At 39.4% G+C, this 14,209-nt stretch overlaps 2 protein-coding genes across 6 annotated transcripts; both read right to left on the bottom strand.

Moving 5' to 3' along the window:
* Positions 1–306: 306 nt before the first annotated feature.
* LOC135426249 (uncharacterized) lies at positions 307–1,738 on the bottom strand. 5 transcript variants are annotated; one of them, XM_064679277.1, is made up of 5 exons: positions 1,578–1,738; positions 1,426–1,520; positions 1,223–1,364; positions 758–1,176; positions 307–690 (listed from the first exon to the last, which is right to left on the bottom strand). In XM_064679277.1, the coding sequence occupies exons 1-4, from the start codon at positions 1,693–1,695 to the stop codon at positions 1,097–1,099; spliced, it is 435 nt and encodes a 144-aa protein (XP_064535347.1). In that variant the 5' UTR covers positions 1,696–1,738; the 3' UTR covers positions 307–690; positions 758–1,096. The 5 variants fall into 5 exon arrangements, with proteins under 5 accessions (XP_064535347.1, XP_064535346.1, XP_064535349.1 ...); XM_064679276.1 differs by having other exon boundaries at positions 307–687; XM_064679279.1 differs by having other exon boundaries at positions 307–687; positions 758–1,168.
* A 734-nt stretch (positions 1,739–2,472) lies between these two features.
* lace lies at positions 2,473–10,021 on the bottom strand. Its single transcript, XM_064679270.1, has 4 exons — positions 9,648–10,021; positions 3,813–4,931; positions 3,491–3,753; positions 2,473–3,433 (listed from the first exon to the last, which is right to left on the bottom strand). Exons 1-4 carry the CDS (start codon positions 9,912–9,914, stop codon positions 3,217–3,219), a joined length of 1,866 nt encoding a protein of 621 aa, XP_064535340.1. The 5' UTR covers positions 9,915–10,021; the 3' UTR covers positions 2,473–3,216.
* Between the last annotated feature and the right edge of the window lie 4,188 nt (positions 10,022–14,209).

Genomic DNA, 14,209 nt, shown 5'->3' with positions numbered 1-14,209 from the left:
GCAATTGCGATAGTATTGTTTTTTGTGCTGAGTGTATGGGCTGCTATTTTAATTGTTTTTTTTTTTCAATTGTCGGCAAGTAGCGTGGTCTGTTGCGAGTTCAAGACCTATCGAGGGAACTAATTTTATTTTAAATTTATTTTTTATCTTTTTACTGCATTTGGTGTTGGTAGAAGAGGGTGCAGGCTATCCCTCAGCCGGGAACTCCTGACTAGAGCCTCTTACTTGTTTTGATATAAGTCGCATGTTTTGAAAAGACTTCGCAAAATACCAAAAAATTATCGTTCCGAAATTAAAAATGAAGTATTTAGTGGCTATGCTTAAGTTATTTGTAATTTGCGTATTATTTTTGAATTTAAATACATTTGTATATTTTATCTTAGTGTGGTTGTATACATTAAATGAACTTGAGGAAACGACACAAACAAATTTCTTCTAAAGCCTACTGAGGCTAAAAATACAGAAGTCATACATTTTAAAGATGTCTCCTTGGTGATCATGGTGACTGTACTATGCATGCATGGAACCAAACAATAGCAAGTTATTCCCATTTATGCCAGATTACTGTAGTAAAGCAAAGTATTTGCTAGTTCTTGACACTTTAGTGACAGTCGACACTCTTGTTTTCAGTTGTAGCCGCACATTTGTGGAATGCTTTTCTGGCTTATACTTTTAAAGATTGTAGCTCTACTGATTGGAATAAATGAAAACAAGGCTTGAAAGTTATTAAAAAGTAGATTTTTTGTTGTTATCTTACATTCTTTAATGGAGTTGTGAATATTTTTTTAAATTTTTACATTTGTCCATATTTGCATGAAGAATCGATTTTTTCCATTGCGATTTTCTAATCCGATGTTCAGTACGGGCTTCCATTACCGGTTCCAGCTGTAAGAAGCTTCCTATCCCTACCGACTTGAACTTTGCGTTGACCATCAATCAGTCAGTCCGTCAATCGTGCAGCAAGAGAGCGTTATTTGTATAGATACAAAATATATAAATGCACTTTAATAATACAGCTGTCTAAGAGTGGACATTGGGTATTTCACATTTGAATAATGTTTTCTATTCCATTTCTATTTTGAACTCCAAAGCGTCCTTAAGAAGAATCTTCACTATCGGAACTTACCATCATATGGAGGAATGATAATACCACCAGCATGGAATAGCACTTGGCAACTGTTGAAATAAGCAACATAGCAGAAAATGTCCAAACGCTACTCACTTGTTGTGCCCAATAATAGACCCAAAAATACCTCCAAACTTATTTTCTTCCCCGACCTAAAGGTTATCAAGTAGAAGACTGCCAAGAAAATTGTTGTGAAAATGCCCCACATTAGATAAGTGAAGATAATGCCGGATGATTCCTAAACGAAATAAATAACACTTTGATTAAACAAGGCATTCAAGCTTAATGTTTTAGCTCACGTGGTCCTGCAGCGTAGAGATCAACATCAGAATCGACAGCAGGCAGGAAGTGCCCAGAGATATTATAATCATCGATTCCAGCATTTGCGAGAAGCCTGAGATGTGGAAAACTTTAAAAATAATCTATAGATATTAAACTAGTATTATATTACCATTTTTGTTAATCAAATAATAGAATCCATAGCCATACAGACAAATCTCAATAAATCCAATAAGACGGCAACCAAAACGTAAGCTAAAAATGAACAGAAAATTGTGCAGATAAAACATTTTTTAGCTGGGAGCCTTAGAGCATAGCCAACTATTTTGTACGATTATTAATTTATGTTTGGTCGAATAGGGCTAACAAAACATTTAAGTCGGCGGCCTGAGGAAACATGAAGAAATAGTGTGCTCGCGCCTGCAAATAAAGAATATCTTGGGTATTTTTTTTAAGTCCTTAGATTCAAAACTTTACATTCAAAGCCTTATTGTGATCATACATTCAGTTACACAACTGGATACAGGGTATTGAAACAACATCATATCTAGTTAAACTATTGTCAATACCTTAATACACCTCATGTCTACTGCTTGCAAAATATTCATGAACCGCTTTGCATCCTGCTTTTCGGTTCACTGCTTGTACCCGCATTGGCTTTTTTAATGCGGTACAAACAGCTTTGAAATTTGATTTTCATTTTGATTGAAAACACCTGATGATCCTAGACTAAAATATTTTTGGATAACTTTGGTTACTTATTAGTATTACTTATAGCTGCTGATTTATGGAAAGATAAAATTATTAAGTTCTGAACTCAACTCTTAAAAAAAACTAAAACAAAACTTAAAATCTGAAAATTACTTTTGATATAGCAAAAACTTTGCCTAATAAACCAAAAAATTTAATTCTCAGATTTATTGAAATTTGTCTGTTGTAAAGTTCAATCTAATCTTAAGCGTTAGCAGATTCTGAAATCAATTGCAGAAAATCTCATAAAACACATCTTGGGAAAATGAATGCTTATCACAACTATATTAATCTGTCATTAAATTAACAAACATATGTTAGTTTATACATACATGTTAAGCTCGAAGTTTTTATATTAATTTTTATTAGAAAAATAAAATGTTTAATACATATACACAAAAATAGAAGTAATGCTTATATTTCTGGAACTGCCACGCCTTTTATATTAATTGGATGCTTCTTTTCCATTGGGTTTGGCTTGGCATTTGAATCTTTTAAAGCGAGGTGCGCGTTGTTGGGGCAATGAATCTACTTGCTTGTAGACTAGCAATAAAAATAAAGGAGCTGCTGGATCTGGCTAGCTTCTAGAGTATACGCATTTGTATAACTGAAAAACCTGATGATCATAATACAATTCTCACTTTCTTACTACTTAATAGAGAAGAAAATATGTGCCGCAGCTGAAGACATCGGAAATATTACGAAATACAATAACAACTACGAAGAGTTAAATGCTAAATATACAATAGTTATCAAATATTGTTATTATTATTATTTTTATCATAATAAAGCTATGCATGTTTGTTGTAGTGCTGTTTCATCGATTTCCTTTTAGTGTTTTAGGCAGAGTCCCTTGGGGATTAGTCAAAAGTTAAACCACAACAACATGTCCATTATAAATAGCTTCACCATATCAACGACTCGAGTCTGGCGCCTAAAAATCGATCTGTGCCGAATGCAGTTTGTGCCTTAGGCTGGTTCCAACAACTTAGGACAACTTTCTACTTAAAGTATTAAATGTGTGTGCATGCGTGTGTGTGGTGCGTGTGTGTGCTTAGAGTCTAGTACTCAATGATCTTGGGATCGCGCGGCTTGCGGGAGTACTTTAGACCCAAGTTCTCGCTAACATCGTCGATGACGTCGAGGGCATAGTCAAGCTGTTCCTTGGTGTGTGCAGCCGACAAACAGAAGCGTATGCGACCCTCCATGATAGGCGTGGCCGGAAAGCCAGCGCCCACTACCGCAATATGACGCGTGGTGAGCGTGCGTATAACAGCACTAAATGGAGGAGCACAATAATAAGAAAGTTGGCAAGCAAGGCAGCTCCACACTTACCCAATCTTTGAGAAGAGATAGACCAACATGGGCACCACCGGCGAATCCTCATGGCCATAGGTAATAACGCCCATTTGAGCCAAACGCCTGCGGAAATAGCGCGTGTTTCTGGCCAGCTGCTGTACCTTATTGCGACCCGTATTGGTGCCATCCTCGCCCATTATGATGCTCATCGAGGTGTAGATCTGCTGTACAATGGGCGGCGATATGGAGCTGGCATAGCAATGGGCGTGGCTGTTTGTGCGCAGGAAGTCAATTAGTTTCTGCGAAAACAAAGGGAAATAAATGCGATGCCAAGAAATTATAGCGTATTTATGATTACCTTGGAGCCAGCTATGTAGCCACCGGCGCTGCCGAAGCTTTTAGTAAAGGTGCCCATCAGAATGTCCACATCCTTGGGGTCGGCGCCGAAGTACTCGACAACGCCACGTCCCGTCGGACCCATTGAGCCAATGCTGTGCGCCTCATCGAGATAGAGGTACGCCTTGTACTTCTTCTTTAGGGCAATTATCTCGGGCAGCCGCACGATGGAGCCCTCCATGCTGAAGATGCCCTCGACTAGGATCATGATCTTGTTCCAGGGCTTACCGCCGTTTTTCGGATTGCCATAGCAGACGCCATTGCGCAGCACACGCTCCAGATCCCTCATGCTGTTGTGCTTAAACACGCGCGTGGTGGCTCCCGACAGACGCAGGCCCAGAATGATGGAGGCATGATTCTTCTCATCGCTCACAACCAGACAGTTGGGCCCCAGCAGCGAGGGCAAGTTGAGTGCGTTCGTTGCAAAGCCCATGCCAAAGACAATGGCGTCCTCGACGCCACAGTAACGGGCTGTCAGCCGCTCCAGATCGATGTGCAGTTGCGTATTGCCTAGCTCGCTGCGAGGGCTGCAATAGGCTAGACCCTTCTGGCGAGCACGCTGCTCCGAGTCATCGGCGCAGGCTCCTGTAGCAGCGGCAAAACCGAGATAGTTGTAGGAGCCGAGATTCAGGCAACGTGTCTCGGTCCCTGTAAATCTAAAGCTCCAGCCGTAGTCGTCGGTGACGCGATCCTTCAGCACCAGCTCGTCGCCAGGCACACTGCAGATGGGTCTATTCCAACAGTCGCGCACACGACGGTACACATAGCGCGAATAGAAGCTCTCAAAGGCATCGTAGAGGGCCACATAGCCCTCGCGCCCCTTCTCCGTGGCTACCTTGGGCACGAACAGCAGCTGGTTTATGTAGCCGAGTATCATCAGCAGATAGAAGCCCAAATAGGTGAGGCAGGCCGTGTGCAGCGGCACATCCTCAAAGGACGTCTTCTGGTAGTGCTCCTGCTCCGCCGACAAGACTCCGTCCGCCTGACTTGGCTTGAACTTCTCGCAATTCTTGCCGGACTTTGTCGCATGCCCATTAGCCTCTAGCTGCTTGGCCGGGTGGTAGCTACCCTCGCTGGTACCCTGCGGGGTTAGATACAGATTAGATGGGAGTTACGTATGATTGATTGCTGAACACATTTTTATTAGAACGGAAAGCCTGTTATCACAATGCAAATTGACAGCTCGTTATCAGCGCCAAAATAATCGCAACGGGAAAGAACAGGTGCGAGGAACCCAATAATCCACGCCCTCAGTTTAATGAGAGTTCTCCATATGGGTCACATACAATCAGAATAGCAGAGGGGCCGTGCGGGAAACTTAGTTCCCAGAAGGAGCGCACATTTTTGAATTCTTTTAGGCAAACGTAGGATTTTATTAGAGCCTTTTCCCTAATATTTGTCGGAGGAAAGAGAAAATACACAGTCGAAAAAATGGTGTAAGATTTTTTTAAAATAAGATTGGTTTTTATATACTTATCTATTATTCCCCGAAGAACAAGTTAGTTTTGAAAATAAACATACTTAATTTAATATCACGAATGCTTGTCATTATTCTGATAACTTTATCGATCCATCCGGTAATTGATAAAAAATTTCGACAAGTTCCTACATAAATTTTATACCAAATGTTTTGTTTTCCCAAACCATTTGCTTATTCCTCGCTTGAGTTCAATAGAATTGAGATTTGGAGTACAATTTGCGTCCCTAAGCTAATATATATTTAGTGCACTTGCAAATGCTTTGCTTAGGAAAAACATTAACTCTTATGAATACATTAAAATATGACAAAAGTCACAAATACCGGAGGCTATCTCTAGAAAAGTCGCTGTTATTAAAAGGATATCTGCAGCATTTACTACGTTCCTTCAACATGGAGAATAGGAGGCAATTGCGCCCCTGTAATTCAACTGTCGCATATATCTTTGATCATTTGCTAGTGAAGCGTTGTTATAAACATATAACATATTATATACAATATTAATAATATATAATAGAATCACATTCATGTCAACGTATTGAGAATGAAAGATCTGTGATTTTAGATAGTTTCATAAATTCTGTTGGAGCTATAAACATTAATTCTAAAATTTATAAATAATATAAGTCACCTGTTCATAATTTGAAATATCGAATATATTTATTTACTGGGCGACTGATAAAATCAGGAGATAGCAAGCAATTTGATGATGAACATAAATAGAATATCAAAAGTTATGCATAACACGCGATAGATGAGAGCCCCAAAAGATAAGACTTGGGGTCTCTTTTTGCCGCGAATCACTTGCTAGCTTTTGAGAGACCTTTTAGCAATCAACTCATGACCTGCAGCTCAAAAATCATTTCACAGTATCAGTCGCTTATTTAGTACACCTCGGACAGAGATATATTTTAGTTGTTGTTGCTGTTGTTGCCTTTGTTGTGTCGTCAATCAGCCAATTAACATTTAACCAGAATACAGAATACAAAAACTGCGTTCAGTTCGGCCTCTCGCTCCCTCACACTGTGCAGCGATGTCATTTAGAGAGCTCTACGAACTCAAACTATATGGAAGCCATAAAAACACTCTTACATATATCTATATATGCAGGTTGTATATATATATGTATGGGCATAACTATGTGGAGCATTACACAACATGGCACAAGGTTCGCGCAGTGCGTGAAGTTATTTTATAACTAATAAGAGCTGCACTAGTCGCAAGTGTCCGACTAGCAGATACCCTGTGGCCAGACACAAGCTTTCGTTTCCCCTATGCCCACGTTATGGTTAATTCACTCTTCATTTACTTCGGTTTATATAGCCCTTTCTTATTCAAATTGTGTATATACCAAGGCACAAAAGTCTATATTTTCCAATGCGACTAAGAAAGATCACACGCGACTAAGCAAGATCATCAAGAACACATTTACATATATAGTAAAAGCTCCGATAGCCGAACAAATTTTGCATACTTATCAAGACTTCCATAACCGGACATCTCTCATGCACAGTAAGTAAATTTCGTAATCTTTTCATAATGTTTTCCATACCAAAAGCATTCCCATTAGAGGACAAAACAGCGCGGGGATGGGTGTACGGCTATAGGAGCTTTCAGAGATGCCTGCTTCTGCATGTGCATATATACAGGGTAAACCCATTTTACTAGTATAAGTAGATACGATCTGATATCGATATTTGAAGGCCCTCAGGAACAGTCGTGTGTTCCCCGGCTATCAGCTGTGGAGAGGAGCTCATTAAACAAGCCGCTGCTCGGATTTTGTTATGGTTAGTATTATTATAGCTGATGGGACATACAAAGCTTCTATATAAAGTGTATATGTGTACATATAAAATCATATAACTAGTAATAACTCAATTGTATAACAATAACACGGCGACGGCGACAATATGTCGTGTTTATTATCATTTGACTCATTTGCAAAATTTGTTTCTTATGCGAAATAACACACGCAATTGCAATTTCTAAAAAGAGCGAACCTAAATTAGTAATATACTACTTATATAATATAGAGAAGTTCATATGCACTTCGGTTGTGCAATAGATAAAACAGAAACCCAGCTAAATAAATAAATAATCACATAAAAAATACCGCTTGTAAAACTCAAGTACAACGAACTAACATAGATAATGCTTTTCGCATTGAACGGGTGGTAAACGTTGAAAATCGGAACCATCTGATAAAAAATACACAACCCAAATAGGCACGAGTCTATTCAGGAACCAGATTGTAACGTGAAATATATATTTATTTACGTGCTAGATTATTATTTTACTTATTTAATAATTTTAAGTTTGGCTGAACTCAGAAATTGAGAATTTTGTGTGTATTATTGGATTAAATTGCAGAAAAATAAAGTAAATCAACTTCTTATATTGTGTTGCAATTCTTGAAGGCAATCGGATACAACTCTATTAAATACTACGTCTAAATGATATTGACTTCTGTTGAGACATACCTAAGAATATGTCAGAATCGAACCGTTCTGTTGTAATGTATAGATATAGAGTGGAAATTCATATGAAAACAATATTTATTTAAATCACATATGTCGACTGGATTTAAACTTTTGTGAGATGGCATATATATTCTCCGATCTGAAGAAACACAAGAGTTTAAAAAGTTGTTCAGCCAAAAAAAAATAGACAAAATGTAAGGCAAGTATTTCTCGGCGATAGAAATTTAAATTTCTATAATCAAATGAAGGAGTTACTTTTCTTTACTTTGTATAAAGAATGATTTACTCAATATGAAGAAATGAAAACATGTAGAAAACTTGCGCTGGCAATAGATGAGTCATGGAAACCATGTGTTTGAGATTTGAAAAGGGGCTCATATGATTTTGGTTATATGATAGAAGAAATAAATAAATTTAGTAAAAAATATATTGATAGACTTCAGAACCACGATGACAATCTAGAATTAAATCTAACAGATAATAGTTTAGCAGTAAGAGAACATTCTCGATCTAGATATGGATCTGGAGAGACAAATCAAATTAGTTGACTTCACACATAAAATAAGTTAGTTTAATATTAGGATTTACTGGAAACTTAATGTTCCTGTTAATTTTAATTATAACTAAATTTACTTATTGTCTAAAGATGAGGTGTAAATAAATTTGTTTCAAAAATATTATCGATTCTCTTTTTGTTAGGGACATTCCCATATCTTCAAAAGAGAAAGATTGTCGGAATACGGTCAAAGCAAGGGCACTTTCATCGGAAATGGGTAAAACAAGATTTGGACTAAAAATAATTGACCGGCTAAGCAAATCCGACTGAGGGAACTGCCCGCTTTCAGAATAAATTTTTTTGCCCAGCTAAAATTATTGAAATTCCGCTGAAGCGCCGCTTGCAACTCCGATGTGGTTAGGAAAATGATTCTGTATAAGTACATGCATTTAGTACATACTAAATGAATACAGCATCTAGGTTGATTTGCATATATCAATAATAAACACATTATTTGATATAGATGTACATATAGTTAAAAGTCAAGAATAATTATATTCAGTATTATTTTTCGCGTAAGGCCCCACAATTTTCGCCACTGCAAGTCGCGCTCTTCTTCTTTACGGCCAATATAAAAACTAAAAACGTAATCAACAAAATTTAACAGATTCCGGTCCCAAAAAACATCAGACGGCATATGAATCACCCCCACAACGCCCAATGGCAGCCGTCAGCGCATTTTCGAAAGCTTTACGTAAAATTCTTGTGTGCTCTATGAGTGTTAGCTGATAAGCATGCGGAATGGCGATAGCCACAGCCCATGGGACGAACGAGCGAAGTTGGGCGCAGTGGCCATAAATAAGCATGTCAAAGGTCGCATTGTGAACAACTGCTGGACAGAAGCCAGGACACATGTCCCAGTTGCTGGGGCAGCCAAAAATAGATGCAAACAATCGGCGTTTTAGCCGCCCAAAACAAACGACACGAAGAGAGCGGGCGAGAAAGAGAGAGAGAGGGAGAAAACACTGCGACGGGTGTAAATGGGGCCAACAGCTGGCAGCTGACCCAGAAATGACGCCAATGCAAAAAGGCGCTTCTTGCAGCCATCTCCACCTTCCTCTTAGCCAGACAAATGCACACATGTTTCACTCTTTTTTGGCGCTCCGTTCTCTTCACACACGCGCCCGCTTATTCATACGTTTACTCTTATACGCATACACACACACAATATTAATGAAGCGCCGGCACGAGTAGAACAAGAAGCAGAAACAGAGGCAAAAGCATATTCGAAATTGCCTCGCCTTTCTGTTAGTTGTGTTTTTTTTTCTTTCTCGCTCAGCTCACCTTGAGTTTAAGGCCTCCAGAACGCGTGCGGATTTCGGTGTAGGCCGGTGCCGAGAACTTGAGCTGTTTGTTCAGCAGCAGCTGCTCCTCGTTTTGCTCCTCCTCGTCCAGCTCGGCCTCGTTGATCTGCGCCTCCTCCTCCTGCTGCGCAAACAAGTGATTTGGAATGTGTCCATTGCTTATTGGAGTGGAAACCTTTTCATTGCTGCTATTGTCGCAGTCATAGCTCTGCTCGAAGGTGGCGCCGTCGTCGTCTACGTTGCCCATTGCTGCTAATAACCGAATTTAAATGGCAATTTCTTTTTTACACCGACACAGCGAACTCGGATGGTCCCAAACCGTCCGCCAGCGCGTTCCAACGAAAAGTATTAAATGGAGATTGAGTATTTGTATTAAGAAGCGAATAAGCGACACCCTGTGAGATATGATAGGGCGTGTGGTGAGTTTCGCACAGCTGATATCGAATTTGAGTGCTGCCCTATTGCAAGCGGCTGTTAGCTATCGAACACGCGCAGCGTACTCAATGTTACTCATTAGAATTAACTTAATAAATACATTGGTCATTTCAGCTAACTGCCTAATATTTTTTAAGCGATCTGATAATATTCGGACATCAATATCTAACTCTGTTGTTATTTCTCTGTTACTCTGAAACCGAACTAGGTGAACTGGCACTGGAACTTCGAGAGTAACTATGTAGTTGGCAACGCGCTAACTTCTGTTTGGCAACATTTAAACAAGCAGTCCAAACACAAATAGGGTTGCGCATTGCAGTAAAGATTTTGTTTATTCACATAAAGCAGTACAGTAAGCAGTATTTTGACAAGCTGTGCACTTGCAAGCTGTTTATGCGACTTAAGATCAATTTTCTGAAAATTTGAAAATCTTTTTTTCAAAACATATTTTTAGGACGAAAATCAATATTGCTGATGGAATCATTTTTTAAGGAAAAGATATACTTATCAATAGTTTTCAGCCTCACTGCTTTATATTACTCGTCACTCGAATAAATTTGCATGGGAATAAGCAAACGTTAATGAATCGAATCGAATATTGATTCTACGTTCAATACGTAGCGCCAGCAGCCCGAAAAAGTGCGTAAAGCGGCAATTGTAGTAAAATTCATGAGGCCCCCGCAAAGTGCGTTGACTTGGGCAATAGGCCTATAGCCTGTAGGAATAATAAGACGCGTCTGACTGATCGGTAAATCCAAGCAAAAGAAAACGAAACTTTTTTCCATTTTTCTTCATTTTTTTTTGCTTATTTTGCGGAAGAATTTGAACAATTTGTAAATGAGTCGGAGCTTGGGGTGTGTGGAGGGAGTATGGGTATATGGCAATCAGAGACTATTGACTTACTTCAAGGATTTTGTAGACAAAATACATTTGGAAAACACAAAAACATTGAACTCAACATTCGCTTGGGAAAATTATGCGTCGAATTTGTTAAAGTAAACAAGATGACAAAAATAAGAAGAACAACAACAACAAAGCCCAGAGAATACGTCAACGAAAGACGGTAAAAACAATCAACAAGCGATTCCACATGCAATTCAATTGTAATTAAGCTGAAATATCTTCGCCGCGCGATAAATCTAACAATCTGTGCTTATTATGTAGGCAGCCTATGCAAAATGCCAACACGTTCCCTCCTCAGACCCAATGATCATTACATCGATATGCAAATGATTGCCAAATTGTCGTCGTCGCCATCTCCGCTGCCCGCTGCCCGCTGCCGATGCCTCTGCCACTGCTGCTGCCTCTGCTGCTGCTACTGCTGCTGCTGCTGCTACTGTCAGCCCTAGCCCTTTGCTGTGGGCCCAGAAAGCGGGTCACGTTGAGCTGCGATCTTGGCTTGTAGAGCGTGGCAGCGACGGCGGCACCCTAAAAACCTAGAGGTACAATAAGGCCCACGCCGCAGCTAGCATACTCTATCCCAATCCCTATATATATATAACTGTTTGTCCTGACTGACTGACTGATTGCCTGAAATTCCACTCTCGACAGTGGAATATTGGTGGGAAACAGTAGAAGGAAACATTCGATCAACCTCAGACTTATATACAAATATCAAATATCTTTAAAACCAGAGATTTGTTTCACACTTTTCGGCACATCCATTCCACTTGGGTGAATTGAAAATGTTTTTTACTTTTGAAACGTGATTGCCGAATATATGAAATTAATATAAATGCTCAGTCATCACAGATGTCACACATATTCCACTCTTACGAAGCGCATCGCAATGCTGTTGTACCCGTTCGTTAAGGGCAACACGAGACGCGAGTTGGCCAATAGCTGGCAAAGATTCTGAATCTGGCTTATCGCAGACACCAAACGACAAAATCAGCGACTTATTCGCGACTCTTATTGTCAACGAATTGAATGCCAAAATTTGTGTTGTTGCCGTTGCATTCTTTTTTTTTTCTTTTTTGCACTTTTCGATATCGATTACATCGATTGCCCACGGTTCAAGTACATTCGATTTGTTGCTTATTGTTGGTTTTTCATTTTGGCAATTAAACTTAAAAAATTGTGTAAGCGACACAGGCATTAAAAGTGTCGCAGTGTGTCGCAACAACAAGAAAAACAACAACAAAAACAACAGCAACTCATCAGTGAGCAGCAGCAGCAGCAGCAACAACAATTGCTGGCCCATAAACTCTTGTCGCTTTGCATAATTACGACTTTGTGCGCTTAATAAATAAGAAAAGTGCAGACCTACAGTTTTCCGACACGCCGCTCTCCGCTCTCTCTCTCTCTTTCCAAGCGCAGTCCCCACCCAATTTCAAACCGACGCGGGCGTTGCTCTAACAAGCATAAAAACGCGCTGAAATGAGCCTCGTCTAACGGCAACAGCAACAGCTAACGGCAGCAACAACAACAACAACAACAACAAAACGGCAGCAACATTTGCATATGTGTGTGCGTGTGTGGGTGTTTTCTGCAGCCATTGTTGTTGCTGTTGTTGTCGCCGATGAATCACGCGTGATATTTGCGTTACAGTTGCTGCAGCGGCGCACTGAACTTCTGTCTCTTTTATCTATACTCTAGCTGTGGACCATATACTTTTTTCCGTCCAGCTGGTAACTCCTTAGGATTTCTCGGTATCAAAGCGAACGAGGAATCGAACTGGTTCAAGCTTAAAACTCGTAATTACTTTTTACTAAGAACCAAACCTTAAACCGAACCAAAACAACAACCGAACCTTATTTTAGTTAAAAATGAGTCGGTTCAAAATAAAAGCGGTTACTTTTTTCGGAGTCTGAACCGAACAATTTTGCGTTACCTTGCACCCCTAATAAAAGTATACCGGGTTGAAATTAAGCCGGACAAGGGTCGGAATCATAATTATTTTACTAACTATAAACTAAATAGAGCCGAAACTGCGATTGAATTGAATCATATTAAAACAAAATATGTTTTATAATTTTTAAGTAATTGACTACGGCTCTCGATAGTAAATGTAATATAAAATGAACTAATTGCTGATAAAAAAATATATATAATAGATTTCATTTATGCAAAATTTAGTTGCTGATAAATTTGAAATATGTGGTCAACCATGATTTGAACCTAAACATGGGCTCATAGAACGCAACCAAGACCCGAATCTTCCGGAGAGACATGAACCGAATAATCGCTAATTCTTGCAGCCCGGGTCCAAAAAATGTTCATTTTCGATAATCAAACGTAATCGTAGTTATCGAAATGTTAAGAACTAAATAACGTACTTGTGTACAAAATTGAATTATTATCATTATTAATATTATAATATTTGTTTATATAGTTTAAATATAAAGTTAGAGCTTAAAAAATGTTTTCTGTTTTAATTTTAATAACCGACAATTTTAAAAGGGTATGCATAGATCGGTGCCAGCCAGCTCGTCTGTTTTATTTGTTTGCCTGCCTGGCTCGCCTGGTTCCCCAAGTGGACTTTGCGCCAGGCAGGCAGCGTAGTTGACATTTTCATTATGCGACTTGTGGCTGGGGGCCAAGTGTCGGTCGCCATTGCCACCGGCGGCGACAACAACAGCAACAACAACAATAACAACTATTAACAGCGGGGCGTGGCCTGGCACTCAGTCAACTGATTTTCAAATGCGTTGACAGTTTTGGCTGTCAATCGTTTTGTGTATCTGAAGTCAGTTCCACTGTAGGTGTTGCAACTGCTGTACAACATGTGATTGAGCTGTGAACTGGAACGAGCTGGAATGAATGTATAAACAATTACCGATCATTCCCTTCAACTCTAGCCCAGCCCATTAAAGTTGACTATGCATCCAACTCTTCCAATTGTATCAAAAATCTTTCAATTGTTGGGCAGAACGTCTTCTAATACGCTAGTCTCACATAAAATGGTCATCATTTGTATGTAACAGGCAGAAGAAGGTATCTCCCAATCCATAAAGTATACATAATCTTGATCAGCATCAGCAGCAGAGTCGATCTAGCCATGTCTATCCGTCCATCTGTCTGTCCCTATGTATGATCGCTTGCATTTTAGAGACTATAGGAACTAGAGAAATTAAAATTTAAACGTAGCTCCTCCTATTGATCAAA

Source organism: Drosophila montana, unplaced genomic scaffold (genome assembly GCF_035044405.1).
Source record: "Drosophila montana isolate Dmon_TW-CO22-7 unplaced genomic scaffold, ASM3504440v1 contig_1_1, whole genome shotgun sequence".
Taxonomy (NCBI): Eukaryota; Metazoa; Arthropoda; class Insecta; order Diptera; family Drosophilidae; genus Drosophila; species Drosophila montana.
The sequence above is the reverse complement of the archived record's forward strand: the minus strand, read 5'-3'. Positions and strand labels throughout refer to the sequence as shown.

Coding starts and splice junctions, on each gene's coding strand:
- LOC135426249 (XM_064679277.1), bottom strand. CDS start 1,695: ATGTTTTATCTGCACAATTTTCTGTTCATTTTTAGCTTACGTTTTGGT. Junction 1,365..1,425: donor TCTCTACGCTGCAGGACCAC/GTGAGCTAAAAC, acceptor TATTTCGTTTAG/GAATCATCCGGCATTATCTT. Junction 1,177..1,222: donor TCTATTATTGGGCACAACAA/GTGAGTAGCGTT, acceptor TTATTTCAACAG/TTGCCAAGTGCTATTCCATG.
- lace (XM_064679270.1), bottom strand. CDS start 9,914: ATGGGCAACGTAGACGACGACGGCGCCACCTTCGAGCAGAGCTATGAC. Junction 4,932..9,647: donor CTGGAGGCCTTAAACTCAAG/GTGAGCTGAGCG, acceptor CTAACCCCGCAG/GGTACCAGCGAGGGTAGCTA. Junction 3,754..3,812: donor GCTACATAGCTGGCTCCAAG/GTAATCATAAAT, acceptor TTGTTTTCGCAG/AAACTAATTGACTTCCTGCG.